We start from the raw sequence: 21,619 nt of genomic DNA, 5'->3' as shown, positions 1-21,619 counted from the left end.
TAAAATGCTCCACTGACTTGGCTGGCCAGCTGGTGCTGGTTACTGGTGGCCAGCCTTGGTTCTGCTCCAGGAAGCCTCTCCAAAGTTCACAGTGATTGGCTTCCTAAAAAGCAAATGATTCAAGATATCACAGCAAAAGCTGCAATATACTTTATGGCCTGTTTTCAGAGATCACACCATCTCTTCTGCAGTATTCTTTCTATTGATTATATGGGCCAGTCCTATCCCATATGGGAGGAGACCATACAAGGCTAGGAAGAGGAGGAGGCAAGGATCCTTGGTTGCCATCTTGGGTACTGGCTCCAATAGCAGCAAAGACCTAAGGTGCTGCACCTATTTTATCTCCCGTTTCACACAATGTTGGTTTTTGGTGGCTGTAGGGATACATTATCATAATTTCTATGTTCCCTGTCTGTGAATAGGAATGAGTGAATGATGTGAGATAAAGAAAAGAAGAGGTTTGTTAGTAAAGTTACAATTAGCTAACAAAATAGGATCATGCATGCCTCCTAACTTCACCAGAAGATCCCTCTGAATGACCAACCACCAAAATAAAGAAAAGTCCACAAATAGGGCCTGAATGGTAATTCCTACTTTCTCTTCCTGAGAAATTGTGCTGAATAAGCTAGACAACATGAGTGGATTTTTTTTTTTTACAAAATGAGGGGAAAACTGTATTGTAATAACGTAGAGTGATTGGTGTGAATTTAGAGAGCACAGTTCATAGAGTATATCTGTGTGAGATAGAGGCAAGAAACTGATACTTTGAATACAGTGTGGAACATTAGAATAGATATTTGCACTGTAGCTTTTTTTCTGACATCAAGGAAGTATAGGGTAATTTTGTCTAGTTAACCTCACACGGTAACCAATTTGATTTGTGTGCTTTTAGTACAGTCCCCTGATCACTATTGCAAAATTGTTACATGAAATAAAACATATATATACATATATATATTGCAAAATATAAATAAATAAAACAGCCAGTTGGTTGACTGTGTTAGATGCTTATAGTTCCAAATAATGATGACAAATAGATTTTCAAATCAAGGACTGGATAAAGACTAATTTGGAGAGCCAGGTTACTATTCTGAATGGTTCAGGGTATTAGGTTTACATTATTCTTAATATTATATTTATGCAGATGTTGACATTCTCCATCACATGTCTATAGAGTTTAAATATCTTGATACTCATTTCACTGATGAGAGAACATTTCTAATATCTGTCATGCTATGAACAAAGCCCTTAATATTTATTATACTTGAAGATAGCTGAAGCCTGTCTTGCAGAAACTGTATCTAGAGATAGCCTTTTGATTGTTTCCAAGCCAGCTCACCACTCTCAGGCTGGTGTTCCTGTTTAGTACAGAAGACCAGCCCAAAGGAGAAGATTAAAACTATCATACCTGGATACATCACTTCTCTATGTTGTTGTATTTTAAAGATATCTAGACTCTTGTAACTACCACCCACTGACTGGCTGCCACACACAACTGCTCTTATCCGTCTCTTCGGAGAAGTCAAGAATCTATTGACAACAAGAAATACTTAAGGCCAGCTTCTCCACCTTCCTCCTGTTTTATTAATTTGGCTGCAGTTTTAGTCTTGGAAGGAGAGAATACTTTGGCCTGGGTAATAGAAGAAAATTAGTGATAAAATAGGAATAATCCATTAACATGGGAGAATTTATAGCAGATAAACCCAGATGTTGGGGAATAGTCCTGAGTCCAAGGCCAGACCCCTCATGAATTAAAGTTCATTCGTCTGTGTTAAATTTTTCTTCTCTTTTTCAAGTCTCATTTACTATCTTGTAATTGATCCTCTTATTCATTATAATATTGTCTTATGATAGGAAATTTATATCTACTCTACAGAATGCCTTAAGAGCAAATGGCTTTTAGCTATATGGCATTTGTGTCATTATAAAAATATATGCTATTTTAAAGGCAGTGTTGACCAATTTGTGTCCCTTATCATATCACATTTTGGACTGTTCAACTTTTTAATAAATAAATCCACATGAGATCATGTCTTAATCATCACAGAAAATTTATTTTTACAGAGAAAGGCAGTCCTTTTCCTAGGAAAGAATAGAAAGGAAGGATTTACTGTCAGAATCACCTAAATAAACAGCTCTTTTTAAAAGTTTGGTAATAGATGGATTTTTTTTTTTTTTAAATTAAAATCAGCTGTTTAACACCTGCTAAAGATTCAGGATATATTACATTCAATAAGTGTTAACTTTTTAAAAGGGGAAATTTTCAGCAAACAGAAAAAAGATCTTAGCACAGTAAATGCTAGCATCTGAGAATCTTTCTTTGGCTTATTCATGAGTGTTACTTAAAAGTCTGTCTAAGGCTCATTAGGCCATTTAAAATCACAGGTCTATCCATATGTAGACCAAATGTTTGAGAAAGGATTGCACACTCACAAAACAAGTATGAGAAAAATAAAAGGCCTACCAGCTTTGCCTGGAAAGTCCCAGAGTGCATTCTATTGTTAAAAGGTAATTATACTCCAGCCTTGCCTCCTATCCAGGGGTATAAGTAGTTCTTGTTTCATGAAATTTTATAGAAAAAAAAAATCTGGTATTTTACATTAGTACAAGCCCAGTCTGGAGGGAATCTGATACCATTTGTAATTGGAAATCACATAGTTCCCATTTTTCATGTTCTATGCTTTCTTTGATTATCGTGACCGTGGTTCTCAGATCAAATCTGTGGTATGTGGCCAATGTAGGTATGGCTGATTTAATTGGGTTTGGTGATCTACTGGAGGTGAGGTTCTGGTGATACTAATGAGTAATGAGATCAAGTACCATGCCCAGTTTACTATTAGAATTCATTCAACTTCTTGTATCATCCATGGCTACATTAGAAAGGCTTATCCACTTTCTTTCCTTAAGTTTAAACAAAAGTATTTTCTGAAAAAAGCATATTTACACTAACAAAGGGTACCTAAATACTTCCTGTGGGATATTAACTTTAAAACATCTGGATTCCCTTATTAGTATACTTTAGACACTGAAAATATGAAGGAGATTTGTGATGTTGTAAAAAATTCAGTTAATCCTCAGTATCCCAGGAAAATTTTCTCCAAATCCTGTGGACATCAAACTCTGTGGATACTCAAATACCTCAAATAAAACAGAATAGAATTTGCATATACCTAAGCACTGCCTCCTGGATACTTTACATCATCTCTGATACTTACAATACCTACTGCAGTGTAAATGCTATGTTAATAGCTGTTATACTATATTATTTAGGGAATAAAGACAATAAACAAGTTTTCATGTGTTTAACATAGATGCAATTTTTTTTCTAAAATATTTTTAATCTATGGTCGGTAGTTGATTGAATGCATAGAGGCTAAACTCTGGATTTAAACAATCAACTGTGTTTGATCTTTGTCCCTGTTTCCTGGCATACAGCTCCTGAACCTCTTGGAATTTCTGGAGCTGTAAAAATGTCTTTTGTATAGAACTACAGGCCTATTTATTTTTTTTAATTTTAAAGAGTATAAAAAAATTACAGAATAACAACAAATAGACAAAAACAAAACAAAGCAAAAACAGTAAGACTGATACAGGATTTCAAAATAAAATGATTGGAATTAACAGTTTTTGTTATATTACATATTGCTATCTTCAGTGAAGTTGCTCAGACTACCAAATGTAAAAATGCAAGATTAATCAAACCATTAAAGATAATAAAAATAATAAAAAAGCATTAGAAATGATACAGACCTTCACTAAATAAGATGGTAGGAATTCACCAATGGTTGTTATATTGGATGTTGTTTTCTTCAAATTAGTTGTTCAGATTACCAGATATAAGCATGCAAAATTGGTCAAAAAATTAAGCATTAACTGTTCCATTCAATAAACCATTAGATATCAGCAGTACAGGTACCCCAGCTATCTATCTATCTATCTAATTTCCCTTCCTTCTTTCTTTTCTTTTTCTCCTTTCCCTCATCCCAGTTGTTCCTTCCCTTTGAGAAATTTGTTTCCCTTTCACAATATCTATAGTACATTTTGGGTTTTACTTCTCTTTCAAGTTCTTATACTAGGGAGACACTCCGATGTTTACACATGTGGGTCCAATTAATTTCACTTAGGCGTATGATCTCTAGTTTGATCCATTTACCTATAAAAGCCTCGAGTTTATCTTGCTTTATAGCTGAGTAGTATTCCATTGTATAAAAATACCACATCTTTTGTATCCATTCCTCGGTTCATGGGCATTTGGGTTGCTTCCAATATTTAGCTATTACAAATTGTGCTGCTGTAAACATGGGTACACATATCTCGCTGTGGTATGTTTTCATTTCTACTGGGAAAATACCCAGAAGAGGAATAGCTGGGTCGAATGGAACCTCTCTAATCCTTGTTTTCTGAGGAATCTGCACACTGATTTCCACCGTAGCTGTACCAGTCTACATTACTACCAGCCGTAGAGAAGGGCTCCTTTTCCCCCACTGCCCCTGCAGCATTTGTTATTGGTTGATTTCTTGATGATAGCCATTCTTTCTGGGGTGATATAGAATTTCAGTGTTGTTTTAATTTGCATATCTTGTCTGACCAATGATGTTGAACATTTTTTCATATATTTATTTGCCATTTGTATTTCCTTATCAGAGACATGTGTGTTCATATCAGATTCCAATTTTTGGATTGGGTCTTTGAATTTTGGGGTTTTGATTTTTTAAAAAATCTTTATATGTTCTAGATAGAAGTCCTTTGTCTGAGGGACAGTTGGCTAAAATTTTTCCTGTTTTGTTGGTTTTCTTTTTACTCTGTTGGTGATTTTTTTTTGATGTGAAAACACTTCTCAATAAGATGACACTCCAGTTGTTGATTCTTTGAAGTATTTCCTGTGTAGTTTGGGTTTTGTTAATGAAGACTGTGCCTACCGTTATGTCTTGAAGATTTCTACTTACTTTCTCTTCCAGTAGATTTAGTGTTTCTGTTTTAATATTTAGATATTTGATCCATTTTGACTTTAGTTTAGTGCATGGTGATAGACATAGGTCTAACTTTAGTCTTTGGCATGTGGACAGCCAGTTTTTCCAGCACTATTTATTAAAGAGGCTGTCTTTTTTCCAGTGAATTATTTTGCCCCTTTGTCAAAGATAAAGTGGCTGAGTGTGTTTTTAGCTGTGTCTGCATCTTCTAATCTATTCCACTGGTCCTCAGGTCATTTTTTTTTTTACCAGTATCACATTGACTTTATCATAGCAGCTTTGTAGTATAATTTCAAGTCAGGGATTGTGATGCCTCCTGCCTTTCCATTGTTGCCCAGGATTTCTTTTGCTATTCTAGGTCTCTTTTGGCTCCAGATTAATTTTAGAAATGTTTTCTCTAGTTTTGTGAGGTATATTAATTGTATTTTAATTAGGGTTGCATTGAATCTGTATAACAATTTTGGGAGTATGGCCATTTTCACAATGTTGGTTCTTCCTATCCATGAGCAAGGAATATCTTTCCATTTTCTGAAATATTCTGTGATTTCTGTTTTCAGAGTACTGTAATTTTCATTGTACAGATCTTTTACTTCCTTTGTTAGATTGATTCCTAAGTATTTTATTTTTTAGTTGCTATTATGAAAGCTATGGTTTCCCTAATTTCTCTTTCAATATGTTTGTTGTTTGTGTACAGGAATGCTATGGATTTTTGAGTGTTGACTTTGTATCCAGTTACAGTACTTAATTTGGTTATTAAATCCATGAGCCTTTTGGTGGAGTTTTTGGGGTCTTCTTTGTAGAGTATCATGTCATTTGCAAATAATGATAATTTCACTTCTTTTTTTCCTATCCTTATTCTTTTTATTTTCCTCTGTTGTCTAATTGCCCTGGCTAATAGTTCCAGAACTATACTGAATAGGAGTGGTGACAGTGGACATCCTTGTGTTCCTGATTTTAATGTGAAAGCTTTCAGTTTTTGTTCATTTAGTGTGATATTGACTGTTGGTTTATCATAGATGGCTTCTATCAGAATGTGGAAATGACCATCTATTCCTATTTCCTGTTGGGTTTTTATCATAAATGAGTGTTGGACTTTATCAAGAGCTTTTTCTTCATCTATTGAGATGATCATGAGTTTTTTGTGTTTGGCTCTGCTGATATGTTGTATTATATTAATTGATTTGTGTGTATGAAACCATCCCTGAATTCCTGGGATGAATCCCTCTTGGTCATGATGTATAGTCTTCTTGATGATTTGCTGCATTATGTTTGCTAGTATTTTATTGAGAATTTTTGCATCTATATTCGCTAGGGATATCAGCCTGTAGATCTCTTTTTTGGTTGTGTCTTTCTGGTATCATGGTAATACTTGGATAGGCACATTTCTTTAGTGAACATAGATACAAAAATCCTGAACTAGATATTAACAAATTGAATGCAGCACATTATTAAAAAGATGATACATCATGATCAAGTAGGTTTCACCCCAGAGATGCAAGGATGGTTCAACATATGTAAGTCAAAAACTGCAATATATCACTTAAGCAGGTGCAAAGTCAAAAAACACACGATCATATCAATAAACTCAAAACAGGCTTTCAACAAAATCCAACACCCCTTCATATATAAACACTGAAGAAAACATGTATAGAAAGACCATATCTGAATATGATAAAGGCTATTTATTACAAAACAATAGCCAGCATTACACTAAATGGGAGAAAACTAAAAAGATTTCCCCTAAAGTCAGGAACAAGACAAGGATGTGCACTATCACCTCTTCTGTCAACATAGTACTTGAGACATTATACACAGCAATTAGGGAAAAAAAAGAAATAAAAGGGATAAATGTAGGAAAGGAAATCCTCAAATTATTATTTGATACTCTGCATATAAGACACCAAAATTACACCAAAAACTCTTAGAATTAATAAGCAACTTCAGCACAGTAGCAGGATGCAGGATCAACACACCTAAACATTAGCATTTGTGCATAGCACCAATGAATGGGATGAGAGGGAAATTATGAAACCGGTGCCATTCACAGTAGCTTCCAGAAAAATGAAACATCTAGGAATTAACCTAACCAAAGAAGCAAAAGACTTCTGCAGAAGAAAACTACAGTACTGTAAAAAGAAGACCAAAGAGACTATCAGAAAATGGAAAGATGTCACTTTCTCCTGGATAGGCATAACCAGTATTGTCAAAATGGCCATCATTCCAAAACTATTATACAGATTTAATGCAATCCCAATCAAAATGCCATTAACATATTTTACAGATCTAGAGAAAATAATCCTAAATTCATATGGAGCCAGAAGGGACCCAGAATGGCAAAAGTAATTTTGGGCAAGGAGAACAAATCAGAAAATACTCCTCTTTTGTTAGTGAGAATGCCAACCAACACAACCATTATGGAAATCAGTATGGAGATTTCTCAAAGAACTGAGATTAGAAATTATTTATAGCCAGGCCCCCTTCTAGTTATTGTCCAGAGCTCAGATCATCATATTATAGCAATACATGTATACCAATGTTTAAAGCAGCATAATTCATAGTAGCTAAATCCTGGAAGCAGTCTGTCTACCCATAAACAGATGATTAAAGAAAATGTGGTATATGTGTATAATGGACTACTACTTGGCTATAAAAAATGATTCATCTGAGACATTTGTAGGAAAATGGATGCACCTGAAAAATATAATGTGTAAAATAAACCAGACATACAAGTTTAAATACAGTATAGTATTTTAATACTGTATCTCTTATCTGAGTGAGCCAAAGTACAAACAAAGAAATTGATAAAGGATGGATACAAAAAGACAAGGGAACAGATATCTTGCAGATTAGGAAAGTGGTCCAAGGGAACAAGAATGAGGGGCATGAAGGAGGAGAATGGTAACTATGAAGGATAAAGATACATCATGTACAGGAACATAATAACCAAAGTAATAGAAGCACTATATGCCATGCTATGAGCTAAGGCAAATATCAATAAGTATGGAAAAGGGGATAAGGCAGCCAGAGGAGGAGTGAGGAGGGGGATGGAAGGGGAAAGGGAGTAAAAAAGGAAAAAAGAAACAAACTGTAATATGTACTCATAACCCTCCCCAAGATGATTGCAAACTGTATTAATTGCAAACGTAGTAAGAAAATAAAATAATTTTAAAAAGAATATCTTTTGTATGCTAATGAGATGACCAATGAGTGGTGGCCCAGTGAGCTTCAGGGTGGAGGCTGGCCACCAGAAATACATGGTGTGATTCGAAATGGGACTTTCAGCCTTAACGCCCAACCTCTGGGAAGCGAAGATAACCCAAGGTTGAGTTGATCGCTAACAGCCAATGACTTTATCGGTCATGCCTATTAATGAAACCTTCCTAAAACCACAGGGTTCTGGTGATTTTCAGGATAGCTGAGCGTATGAGGTTCTAGGAGGGTGGATAACCTGGAGAGATCAAGGAAGATCTGCCCTTGTTCCTGCCTATCTTGCCCTGTTTGTCTCTTCTCTCTGGCTCTTCACCTGTTACCTTTGTCATAGCCTTTATAATGACCCATAAATGTATTTCCCTGATTTCTGTGAGCCAGTCTAGCAAATTAACTGAACCCAAGGGTGGAGTCTGGGGAATTTTGATTTATAGCTCGTCAGGAGCACAGGTCACAATTTGGGGCTTGTGATGGGCATCTGAAGTGGAGACTATTCTGTGGGACTAATCTCTTAACCTGTGGGATCTGATGCTAGCCCCAGGTGGTTTCAGAATTGAACTGAATTAGTGCACAACCAGTTGTTCACTGGATAATTGATTGCTTGGTGTGCAGAGAGAAATCTGCACACATCTGGTGTCACAATATTGAGTGGTGTGTGAGAGTAGGAAAACCCTTATGCTTTTCTTTTTTCTATTAAGGTTTCAAAGAAAATGGAGGCAAAAACATAAAAATCCATACTGTCTTTGGGAGGAGGTATGAAAGTTAATATGTAATATTGCTGTAGGTTGAAAATAGTCTTTATCTTTTTTTGTTTTACAAGTGTGAAGCTAAGATATATTTATCTCATTCCATTTTTATTTTTTGGTGCCTTTAAAAAGGAAGGAAGTATTTGAAAGTTAAAGGTAAATGTGTAGTATGAAAATAGAGAGGATCAATTCCATTTCTGCTATTTTCTTTCAGCAGGTTTTGAACCTCGTACCATGTCAGTAGTGTAAATAGTATTTGTTTATAATTTGTCAATTTAGTGTTCTTGCTTTAAATCAGTAATTTATCCTTTTAAATTTTACTTTAGATGACTTTTCTGCTTGGAATTAAATTTGTAGCATAAACAATTTCCCAATTCTGTATTAATGCCAAGTGACTTTTTTTGTTCTAGTTAAGAAAGCAATTAAGCTGTTTGTTTGCTCTCAGCTTGAGGAAAAGGAATTTTCCCCTTTTGTTGAAGCCTGTATAGCCCTGACACTTTAGTGGCTGCAGAGACAACTGTTGGAGCAGGGAGCTTTTCCACAGCATCATCTCTTAGTTATCTGCAGGTCTAATACCTGAACCCAAGCCTGTGGTTTTATCTCTTTCTCTTCCTCTTCCTCCTCTCCCTCCTGCAGTAACTTCTCCTCTTCCTCCTCTTCTTCCTCTTTCTTTTAGTCTTAAGGGTAGAACCCAAGAACTTCACTTTGAGCTAAATCCCCTGCTTTTATTTTTTATTTTGAGACAAGTTCTCAGTAAGTCACTAAATTGCATAGGCCGGGCTTGAACTTGCATTTCTCTTCCCTGAGCCTCCCAAAGGGCTGGGATTGCAGACATGCACCACCATGCCTGGTTGAGATTTCTTAACCACGCTCAAAACCATTGATTGGCATATGATGGGTAGCCCCATACTCCAGTGCCTCTCAGCTAACCTTTGCTTGTATCTAAGAAATTTATATTGATATATTTTCTGAGCCCATTGAGGGTGCATATGCACCCTCAGATAAGGTCACTTGAACCAGTAACTGCATTGGGTAGTTTAGGATTTGTGAATCTGTATTAATTTTCTTTTGCTGCCATAACAAATTATCAAAAGTAGAGTGACTTAAAACACAAATGTGCTATCTAATAATGTGGTAGGTCAGAAGACTGACATGGCTCTCATGAGGTTGCAATTAAGATGCCAGTGGACCGCATTCCTCATCCTTGCTTATTTGGCTTGCTGGAAGATTCAGTTCCTTATGTTTATTCCAACTTGGTCCAATTTGCTGATTGTCAGTTGAGGGGTGGCCAGTCTCAGCTTCTCATGGCTGCAGCATCCCTTGGTTCCTGGTGGCACCCTTCCTTCATCTTCAGAGATCACAAAGGCTGCTTGAGCCCTTTTGGGGGCATCTCTCTTGCTGCAGCCAGAGAAGGATAATCCAAGGTTGTTTCCCTATTCTAGAGTTGGAGCCTCATTATAGCTAAGATAACCCTGCAGGTTCTGGGATCAGGACTTCACTTCCTTGGAGAGCAATCATTCTGGCTCCACATCACCTCTGTGTAGCTAGCGGGTTGCAAAGAAGTGTTACATTTCATTTGGAGTCCAATTCTGACGGTCTGCTCTCCTCTTTTAAGATCCTTTTTTCCAATTTTTAAAAATCATTTTATCAAAGTAGCACATACATATGATTTGAAGAAACAAGCAGTATCATAGGTTTATTAATGAAAAGCACCATCACTTTCCTCAGCTCTCCTTTGTAATTTCCTATAAACTCTTAAAATTGTTTCTATAATAGATAGCTATGTCTGTATTTCCATATTACATTCAGTACTGCTACTTTCTAACATTTACAATTTTTGGATCTTATGCATCCGTTCTGTTCTATGGAAAACAAGGATTTAGCTCATATATTATTTCGCACATAACTCACAACTTGCTTCTCCCCTTCTCTATCCAATTGGTTTATTGCTGTTTGGGCTAAATCAGTAACCAGAATTTACATTCCTGTGAGTATTTAATGTTTCTCACAATGACACATATAGTGCCCTATGAGTATATTTGGGTTTTTCTAAATTCAACATCTGTCTCTTTTTATCTGCTGATTGATTTATTTGTATTTGTTGTAATAATTTGTACCTAAATTCTTCATTGGAGCTACAGTATGTTAAGAAAAAGCTGGATAATCTACCAATTAGGATTTATGTAAAGCAATCCTCCTGGAACCTTCTTTCCTGTTGCTCCAGTGTGGATTATTTCTCTATAGTTCTGCTTCTCCAGTGTCTTTCTCAGGTACCTTTCTTTGTCAACTCAAGACTATTTCCCAGAACCCCATTTTCCTGTTGGAAAAAAGACAGAGCATAATTTTGAGGTTTTGCCTAACAGAAAAGCTGTTTATTTTCTTTTCCCTTTGATTGGTATTTTGCCAAGTGCAAAACCCTCTACCTCCAGAGTTGCTGTTGGTATGCCTCATGCCATTCTAAATCTTTACCTCTGGTTGTGACATTTTCCTCTCTAGAAACTTTTAGAATAGTCTTTACATATCTGAGTGCCAAATATTTTTCAGTGATGTGTCAATGTAGATCTTTTCTCATTCATTGTGATAGTTGGACATTCATGGGTTCATTCAATCTGGAGTTTAAAAATGCTTTTTCTTTGGTAATTTCATACACTAGCTTAATCTCTTGTTACTTTCCAGACTCATCCTAGTTTTTCTTGTGTTTCCTCTTTCTATCTTTTGGTTCTATAATTCTGTTTTATAACTCTTATGCTCCTATATTCTCTTGTTCTCTGAAGAAGAGAACATCCTATTTTCATTTCGTTATAGAGGCAGGGTCTTACCCTGTTGTGGTTTAGATCTTGAATATTCCCTAAAGGCCCATGTGATGAAGGCTTTGTCCTTGGCTAATGGAATTATTGGGACTTGATGGAAACTTTAGGAGGTGGGGCTGGTGGAACTAAATTGGGTGACTGAGGGTGTGCCCTTGAAGACATGAGAAACTTTGCTCCATTACCATATTTTCCCTGTCATGATGTTCAGCCTTGCAACAGGTCCCAAACCACAGGACCAAATACCCACAGACTGAATCCTCTGAAACCATGAGCAAAAATTCATCTTTATTCCCTGTAAGTTGTTTATCTCAGGCATTCTGTCACAGCTATGGAAAACTGACTAGCACACCTGAGTAAATGTGCTTCAGTTGATTCATACTTTGTTCTGGCCTCTGACTGCCTGTTTCCATTGTTTTTCTTTTTTGCATAATATTTTCATTTTGGGGGCAGTGTCATGTAGAAGTTGGGAACATAGAATCTGCAACCAAATTGAATGATGGTGAGCTTGAATGATTGTGAACTTGGTAGCTTAAGTAAGTTACTTAACTTTTATTGTTTTCAATTTACCCTAAATCCCCATTTTTTTGAATCTTAGGTGCCTCCAGTTCCAATACTCATCAATTTTAAGTGGCTTGTTTTTCCTTGAATCCTTTCAATCTACAGTTTATACCTTCTCTTTTCTTCTAAGTCAATTAGCTCTCACCTGCTGAAATTATAAGATGCTGTTACCATCTGTCATGGTTTGTGTCTAGGTGTCTCCCCAAAGCCTCATACAGTCATCGTGGGATGGGCTTTACAGAGGTGGCTGAATCTAGATTGTGTGATACTGGGGTTAAGGGTGTGCGATCAGTTCACTGATTGGTTTGGTATTACCCTAATCCTAGCAGCCTAGACAGAATATAAACGGGGAAGAAAGATGCTGTTAAGATTGGTTGTTGATTTTTCCATCTTCTGCCTGCTGTGAACAGGGTGCCTCTGCAAAGACAACCTGCCCTAGAGCCAGCTGATTAATGGACTGAAAACTCTACAAACTGTGAGCAAAAAAACCTTTCCTTCCTTAACTTTGGGCATTGGGTATTATGCCTTAGCAACAAGAAAAATATGTAAGACACCATCTCTCAATGTCTTTTGTTTCTTCTCCCTCTTTGAGTTAGGCCTTGCTCTGTTTGATGAAACAGGAAGGAATTCTAATATCAATAGACACTCATTTTTTTGTGAGCAGATATTTATGTTTCTGTCTTTCTTCATTTTCTTTGATCCTGGTAGAGTGTTGATGTAGTGGACGTGATGTCCTGGGGTGACTTTCAGTTTTACTTCAGGACCCTCAGAAAGAAGCAGATTATTTTTCCTTTAGCTATACTAGTAATTAATACCTTGGTCCATTTTTTAAAAACCGCTGTGCCATCTAACTTTTTATAGTGACCACCTGGCGTCTCTATAGTGTCCATTCTCCTCTAGCCTCTATTTCATGAGGACATCAGAAACAATTCAGTTCTTTTTCCCATCCCTCAAAGTTTCATGCAGAGCTGGATTGGATGTGTCCTCTTTTTCTTCCCCCAAACATTACACTATATGCTCTAACTCTTTCATACTCTATTGACATGAGCTGCTCTGACAGACTTTCTTTCTTTGGTAACCTGTAGGTGGGAGGCAAACACTAGCCTCTATTTTCAATTTATGTTCCTGCTTCTGCACATACTTTGCAAAACCTTAGTGAAGCCCTTTAGGAGCTCTTTCAGCAGGATTCCCTTAGGCAACTCCAAAAAGACTTCAAGTTCTGCAAGTCAGCAAAGGAGAAATAGCTCTACGTGGACATTAAGAGAATAAGTTATTTTTGTCCAATTTTTGTGTGTCTATTTAGAATTGTGGGCTCCCAAATGATTTCATCTACCAACTTACATACCCTGAAAACAGCTTGGTAATGTGGAACTATTCATCTCTCAGCATTTTTAACAGTCAGAATTTTAAGAATTAATTTGAAAGATGTTACAGAAATGCAAAGTCTCAACCAGCACCAATGTGATGGGATGTAAATATTATCTCCATGATAAATAAAAACCTTAGACCTAGTATAGTACCATGAATCTTGGGCCAATAGAGGTCAAATCTATCTCTTGCCCAAATTACTGTATCTGCAGGGACAAGAGACAGTCAGAAATTCAAAATTTATCAGAAATTTAAAATGAAGCATTTCAATATGTGCTAGACATTGTATGCCTGAATTCAGATTTGTACCAGATAATAACAACCAGGTCTTATTCCCAGTCTTTAGAATAGTTATTATGGTATTTCTATTTTTCTTGAAATTATATTTGTAACAATAAAACCTTAAGCACAATGCTCACTACACAAAAGTACCCATATATAAATTACAGGTTATCATCAGACCATTAAAATATATGCAGCACTTGAGATTGTAAGATCCAAAATATCTCGCATACTTTAATTAGAATTCTTTTTAAAGCTAACAGAAAAATAAAACAATCTGAAAGCAATTATACTCAAATGTTAATATTAATTGTGTTTTAGAGTAAGATTATAGGTAACTTTTCCTCCTATAAGTTTTCTCTCCATTTTCCAAATTTCCTATAAGGAAATTTTATTTTCTTTGAGTGAGGAAAAATAGAATTTACCAAACTGAATTACAATTAGAATATCTACTGGTGAAATTAAGCCTTTAAATTCTATACTTATCTTTCTAAAGATAGCTTGGAGGGTATACACTTTGTAAAGTCCCACCACTGAATTCTGACATGAAATGGAGTTGTATAAAATATCTTGAGGGATGGTAGAATAGAGGCAAGGGAGGGTTTTGTATATTTCTCCTTCCTAGTATAGTGCATCAGTCAAAGAACAAAAGTGAGATATATGCTTAATTCTGAGACAATAACCCAATCTTACATTCTGGGAAAACTTATCACAAGAAAGATATCCTCAGAAAACTTCAGACAAGTACATGTTCCAACTCACACTGCCCTGGCCCTGCATTTTTCTCTTTGTATTTGCTCATTTTTAGTCTATCAAGTGAATGGTAAAACAGACCTGGTGGGTGCAGATTTCTTGTTGCTCTACAGAAGTGTCCAGTGGATGGAAAGAGATGACCTCCCTACCTTCTGGGAAAAAGAAAATACAAGGAAGGGAATCTCTTTTATTTTTGTGCCTGAATTAAAAATTATTAGATTTCCAAGCAAAGAGAGAAATGTAGTTTGCTTAGAATATCATCTTCAAAGGAAAAGAGGATTAGATTATAATGATTGATTTCCCAGTGAGAGTATCCAACAACTTAAATGGAAGAGCAATCCTTTCAGATTTCAGGCAGAGCCTCTCTGCTATTGATGAGATTACATAACGATAAAACTTTCCTATGACCCCTTGTTCCTTCCTTCATACTGTGGAAGTCACTACCTGGCAAAGTCAGAGACTGCTGTGATGGAATACTGGTACAACTGATACAAAACCATGGCCAAGGCTCATTTTTTAAAAGAAACAGACCAAGTCATTTTGCTCCAGTTCAAATTCTTATAGTAGCCAAACTCTGCTGGACATTTCTCATTCAGTTGAGAGGCACAGAGTTGAGTGGATAGATTGAAAGGTGGAGAGTTGGGGGAGGATGTTGAGTGAATCATGAAGATTAGCCGTGCATATTATTTTACTCAGAGTAGTCTCTTCTTTAATTCCCATGATTTACCCCTGTGGATTTTCCACATTTAAGCAATAAGTAGCCACTGTAAATTGCACTTAATAGGATCAGTTCCTCATGTCAGAAACATAAAGTGCTTCAACAGAAAGGGAAATTAATATTTTGCTTTTACTTTCTGAGGATTGATGCATATGGTCACCATACTATAAAGAATTTCAGATTCATAGTTAGATAAATGGGTTTCTTCTCTCATACATTTAAATAGCAACAACAACAAAAGAGAGTTTTCATGTTGAAGCCCTTATTGTTGAAGCAAGAAAGTTTGCCAAAAACATGTGGAGTTTGGGACATGGGCCAAGATGGTAAGCATAATGGTTGCAATTTGGTTGTCTATGATTGTTGCCTTAAATAAGATCTTTTTCAAACTTGTGTTTACAGTATGATCATATGTATGAACAAGAGCATTTTTGTGACAAGGTGACTTTTGCTCATTTTTAAAAACCTCATGTAGATTTTCTATGCAGTCACCTTTAGATGGACTATATAAATCAAGTAGTACGTTTCTTAAGCACTGACTTCTTACCTGTACCTAATGATATTAATTATTGTCTAACATGTTATGTTAATATACACATTATGCCTCATACATCAATTGTTGAAAAACTACTTTTGTGTAGGTCATGCTATAAATCATGTTAATGGACTAGCAAGAGAGTGGGTAATTCATTCATATATATACATAAGCTGAATCTTGAGAGGACCTAGATTGCTGAAAATTGCTGACAGGCTCTGGCAAGCTCTATTTCTACCTCTAGTGGCAAAGACCAGAGCCTATGAAGACCAAATATACTTGTACTTTTGCATTTGGCTCTCTGCTTTTTCCTCTGGAACAGAAAAGGAGGATTTAGGGAAAACTACTCTGGGGCTCCTTACTGCTGGAGAATGGGGGAAATCTCAGAATAGAGATGGATTCCACAGGGACAGAAAAGCAAATGAAGCTGGATGAAATCTTGGTGTGATCTGATCTTCTATTTGAAGAAGCAAGAAATGACATTCTAGGTCAATTGGAATTGTCTCTCACTATGCTAAAATGTGTATAAGACTATGTGGTATATTCCAGAAAAATGTATTAATAAAATTTCATGGGCCCTTTTTTATTGCTGGTGCTGTTTTGTCTCTAAGAATGAAATAAGACTGGAAGTTTCCCCCCTCATCAGAGTCAGATTATGATCAGAAACCATGTTATTTACTGATTATGAGCTATCATAGCCACAGAGATCTACAAAGAATAAAAATGAGCCTGATTGTTAATTTTTAGGAGAAGGCAGGCCCAGCTTTTGTGGGAGTATGGGATCAGAATAACCATGTTAGATGTAGCAGGCATTTAATGGAGACAACCCAGTAGAGCCTTCCATGTCCACACAGTGATGGCAGTGACTTTGTCAGTGGAGCTGGAAATCATTAAAGTCTTGGTTTGAAAGGCTGCATTCATCTCTACACTAGTACCATCCTTGACATCAGATATATAGTACTCAAACCCAGTGGACATCTCCTCTTCTTAGGGCCTGCTTGGATGCATTCTCCTAAAACTTGTCATTATACTTCCCCTTTACCCAAACTTTTCTCAGCTACCTTCCTCTGTTATAGGAAGATAGAATGACCTGAGGCTTAAGGGGGGAAGGATATAAAAAGTAAAAAATGTAGGCAAAATTTAGAGAGACAAAATTTTCTAAATGTTCACTATGTAGCAAAAATGTGTATGAGTATAATCCTTTCTCATTTAATTCTTTTTTTTTTTTTCTTATTCTCACAGTACTGAGACTGAACCTAGGGGCACTGCAGCGAACTACATATCCAGATCATTTAGAAAATTATTTTAAATTTCGAGAAAGGATCTTGCTGAGTCACTAAATTGTCCGGGTGGGACTTGAACTTGCAATCTTCCTACCTTAGCCTCTCCGCCTCTCACCATACTTGGCTTGTGATTTAATTCTTCTAGCCATACTGCCTATTTCATAGATGAAGAAAGAGAGCTTAATAGAGATTTTGCCAAAGAAGATGGTAGAGCTGGATTTTGAATCTAGATCTTTCTGATAGTAAAAATGCCTTTTCTTGTACCATCTCTGCCTTACCCTTACTGATCCCCTCTTTCACAGTGTGTTTCAATAAACCCTGCTGAGTATCTTCTGTCTCAGGACTGGGCTACAGATAAAGCAGAAAAAGGTTATGATATCATGTGCTTACTGCTATAAGAGGGGTGCTCACAAAGGATCACAAAAAATTGAGGAATTGTAGACAAGTTAACAGTTCTGCCTGGCAGGGAGCATGGAGGATCATGTAGTCTGGGAAAACTACAGGGAAGGAGTGACATTTAAATCTTCCCCTTAGAGAAAGGGTTAAGGGGACATATGTTGAGAACATATCATGCAAAAAAGAAGAAAGTACTTTTGGACCAGGGAGTGAGACTGTAAAAGGCAAATATTGAAAAGCTCACCTGATTTTATGGCTTTTTATGATGCAGCCCCTGAAAACATAAAGGGTCTCTGATGATATGCAGTAAGAGAATAGGGGTCTCCATGCAGGGGAAGCCGGATGAGAGAAATGGAGCTGTAAAATGTGTTGATGGGGTGAATATGCCTCTACAAGGGACACTTGCCCTGACAATTCTCAGAGCCTGGCTTCCTGGGGGACTGGGATAATAGCGGCAGAGAGGAGCTTCCAGAAGAAAAATAGGTACAGAAAGGGCTCAGTCACCAATGCTAAGCCTCATTTTAATATTCTGCAAGAGTCTTAAGCTTCTTTGCCTTCACCCAGAAGCCAGATGAAATGGACTCAGTCAGTAAGATTCTACCAGGATGAGACACTCAGTTGGGTGGAGAAGAGTGTGTTCTTGAGAAGTCTGTTGGGTAAAAGGAAGGATGGCGACTTTCAGACATTCAATCTTTTTGATAAATGTCAGGAAAGAAATCGGTTTAAATTGCAGGGAGAGTTTTGCTTAGGATAGTAAGGGCCATATTTGAACTTGTATCACTTTACCCCTCCTGTGAGGCCAAACGGGAGGGGGAAAGAGTTATGGGTGTCCCCGAAGGGTCATCCAAAGCTGCTTCTTTTTTGGACTGAGAACATCCATAATCTCTGCCCTAGCAGGTGTTATATCTATCAGTAGGAAAGACTGAACCTTCTTTCTGTCATTTCCCCAAACACACTGTTGTGCATGGTTATAAGCTTTTTGGGCTTTGTCCTGTGATAGAAGTTGATTCAAGGTGGCCCACCACTTCTGAGCTGTGTGGACAAGTTCATGTACTAAACAAAGCCTCACTTTCCTTGTTAGTGAGATGAGAATGATGACTATTATTTCAGAGGGTCTGTGTGAAGATCAAACTAGAGGAAGAGAGCAGAACTGATGGTGCACTTACAAGGTACTACCAGGGGCTATTCTTCCTAAGTGCCGTACTTTCATTCACTCATTTTTCTTTTTGTATTTTTTTTTGATTTTTTTTTTTTAGTACCAGGAATCGAACTCAGGACCTTGCACTTGCCAGGCAGGCATTTGTGCCACTGAGCTATATCTCTGGCCTTCTTTTTTTTTTTTTTAATGAGACAGGGTCTTACTATATAGTTCAGGCTAGTACTTCACTCACTGTGTAGCCAAGGGGTGCCTCAAACTTGTGGCAATCCTGCCTCTGCCTCCAGAGTGCTGGGATTATATGTACGTGCCACCATGCCCGGCAACTCATTTACTTTTGAAACAATGTTATCATTATCTCCACTTAACAGAAGGGAAAGCTGAGGGCCAGAGAGATTAAATAAGTGTTTCAAAGTCACACAACTGTATAAGATCTAGGATTTGAACCCAGACCTTAGGGCTTCAGAGATAACAGTATTTTACTATCCTTTACTACTGCCTCTGAAGGAATGTGGGAAAAAGGGCCCATTGGCTGGTAGATACGGTCATAAAATGAAGATTAGCTGGTAAAGAGATGCTGGCTTTTATCTGAGCATGGTGTTTAGTTTATTCTTCACTATTAGAATTTGGAAACCTGATCTTACCTCAGTGACATGTTAACTGATACTCACTTTCTTCTCTAATTCAATTACATAAATACAGTTAAAATATTTATTCTTTCCATGACCTGGGCAAGTACTAAAGAAAGACAATCCTTTTAAATCACTCTTTTAAAACAATTTCATTCCAACCTCACAAAACATTGTCCCGCTCTCACAAACACATTGTTCTGCCATGTTCTCACTAAACTTTTGAAGGCATTCCCATAGATCAAACAAATCAAACATGTCAGCATCCACTGTGGAAACCCACACGTATCTGGCTACTTCTTAGTGTGCATTTTCATGCACATGTCAGTCCATTCTGGTTTTATCAGCCATTGTCCTTGAAAGTGATCTCCAGATGTTATAAAACTTAAATATGTTGATTCTGACTGTCGTGTATGCTCCTTTTCCATTTTCAGAGTCTCAATCAAAGGCCCCAAGTGTGAATGAGGAAGACTGCCTTTGGCCCAAAACCTACTGACATTTTTCCACCCTACAAAAACTAACATTGGGAAAATTCAACAAGCATGTCAGTCTGCCCTAATGTATCTATGATGGTCTGCAAAGTGTATGATCAGGCCCTTGGCAAAACCCTCAGGAGGGAACTTCTCCAGCTGAGCTCCAGCCTGCCATCTCTCTCTTGAACTTGGCACTTACTGAATCAGTCCTTAGCCCGTTTGCATCTCCACGTCAGCCAGGGATAAGCTCCATTCTCAGTGTAGGGCTTTTCAGTTTTGTCCCTAGTATTTCCTTTGCAATAGAAATTTTATTAACATTCATAAATAAAGTTTTCCACATACTGTCGTGTATCTCCCTTCCACCTAACTTATCCCAGATTTTCTGGGGATTGTCTGAAAATGACTCACGTTGTTACTGAACAATTTCTACATTGTTCTTACCGGTTTCTAAATAGAATCTTGCCTTTGGTGAAGTCAGTGAGAGGAATTTGTCCTCATTCACTTCTATTAAACAAACAAGTAAAAAAAAAGGATATAAAATAATGCTTGACATCAGCAGTCAGATCTTTGCTTTAGAATATTACTGCCCAGGAAATTGTTCTGCACATTCCGCAGAAATTTAAGGGCCTTCTGGGGCAAGTACAATAGTTACTATTCCATTATGATTGGATTTTTCAACCTCAGCACTACTGACCACTGGGGCTAGGGATAATTCTTTGTTATGGATGCTGTCCTGTGTATCACAGGATGTTTATTAGTATCTAGTTCTACTCACTAGAAGCTAGTAGGACCCTCATCCTCCTATTTGTGACAATCAAAAATGTCCACACTTTTCAAGTGTTCTTAGCTGGGTGGGGGTGGGGCTAGGGGTGGGTGTAAGGGTGGAGGTGGCGGGTGGAAACTGTCCCCAGTGAACCATTGCATTTAGGATATAATGAAACTGATGCATGGAGAGGTTGTGTAATTTTCCTAAGGTCCTTAGTGTCACAGGTAGGACTACAAAACTTCTGATTATGAATGCTTACCTATTTATTACCCTACACCACCACCCTACCCAGTGATCCTCTTCCTCCTTTCCCCCTTTCTATCTAATAGCTATGTCCAGTGGACATCTGCTACCTACATGGTGTGTACACACCTGCCTGTGCTCACTTCCAGGAACTCCTTGTTCATGTTTTAAAACACTTTGGAACTAACTAACCCTTCAGACAGGAATTGTAGAAAGGGAAAATAACAGCTGTGTCATCACAGTTGCTGTCTCTAAACCCACCGGTGCTTTTGAGCAGAATTCTGAGCTTGGAGTAATATGAATTCAGGCTAGGGGGGGTTCCCTTTGTAGGTGACCCTCTTGTCCTTATAGAGCTTGGCAGCCTGCAGCTCAAGTCATCCCTACCCACTCTGTGTCATGCGTCTGGATTAAGTAGACTATGCAAGTCTCTAAGGGACAAATAAATAATGTAACAAAGCCCCCAAGTGCTTCTCACCCATGTGCTGTTGTGAAATAGAGATGACACCCAGAGCCATGACTAGCCATGTATGTCTTTGTTTTTCTGCCCACCCTATAGTCGTTATCAAGTTCTCCAAACACCCCTTCAGCCTTTTCAGTCAGGAGCAACTGAGCCCCCAGAAAGGTGTGAGGATGTTCATAGATTTTCATGCTACCTTATTCTCTCCAGACTGTTGACATAAACTCTTCCATGCTCAGCAACATTTTCTTCGTTACCTCATAAATGCGTGA

At 37.4% G+C, this 21,619-nt stretch overlaps 1 protein-coding gene across 4 annotated transcripts in view; it reads left to right on the top strand.

Annotated features, from left to right (window-relative positions):
- Window positions 1-21,619, top strand: part of Sugct (succinyl-CoA:glutarate-CoA transferase) — a 693,160-nt gene that overhangs the window by 508,356 nt on the left and 163,185 nt on the right. Inside the window, exon 13 of one of the 4 annotated variants that reach the window (XM_013521157.1) lies at window positions 12,702-12,766. The exons of the other annotated variants lie outside the window; for them this stretch is intronic. Coding sequence (XP_013376611.1) covers window positions 12,702-12,740 — 39 coding nt within the window. The 3' untranslated portion in view covers window positions 12,741-12,766. The remainder of the gene's footprint in view (window positions 1-12,701; window positions 12,767-21,619) is intronic. 4 annotated transcript variants of the gene reach the window in all.

The sequence above is a fragment of the Chinchilla lanigera genome, unplaced genomic scaffold (genome assembly GCF_000276665.1).
Source record: "Chinchilla lanigera isolate Chin_1 unplaced genomic scaffold, ChiLan1.0 scaffold00059, whole genome shotgun sequence".
NCBI classification, from domain to species: Eukaryota; Metazoa; Chordata; class Mammalia; order Rodentia; family Chinchillidae; genus Chinchilla; species Chinchilla lanigera.
The sequence above is the reverse complement of the archived record's forward strand: the minus strand, read 5'-3'. Positions and strand labels throughout refer to the sequence as shown.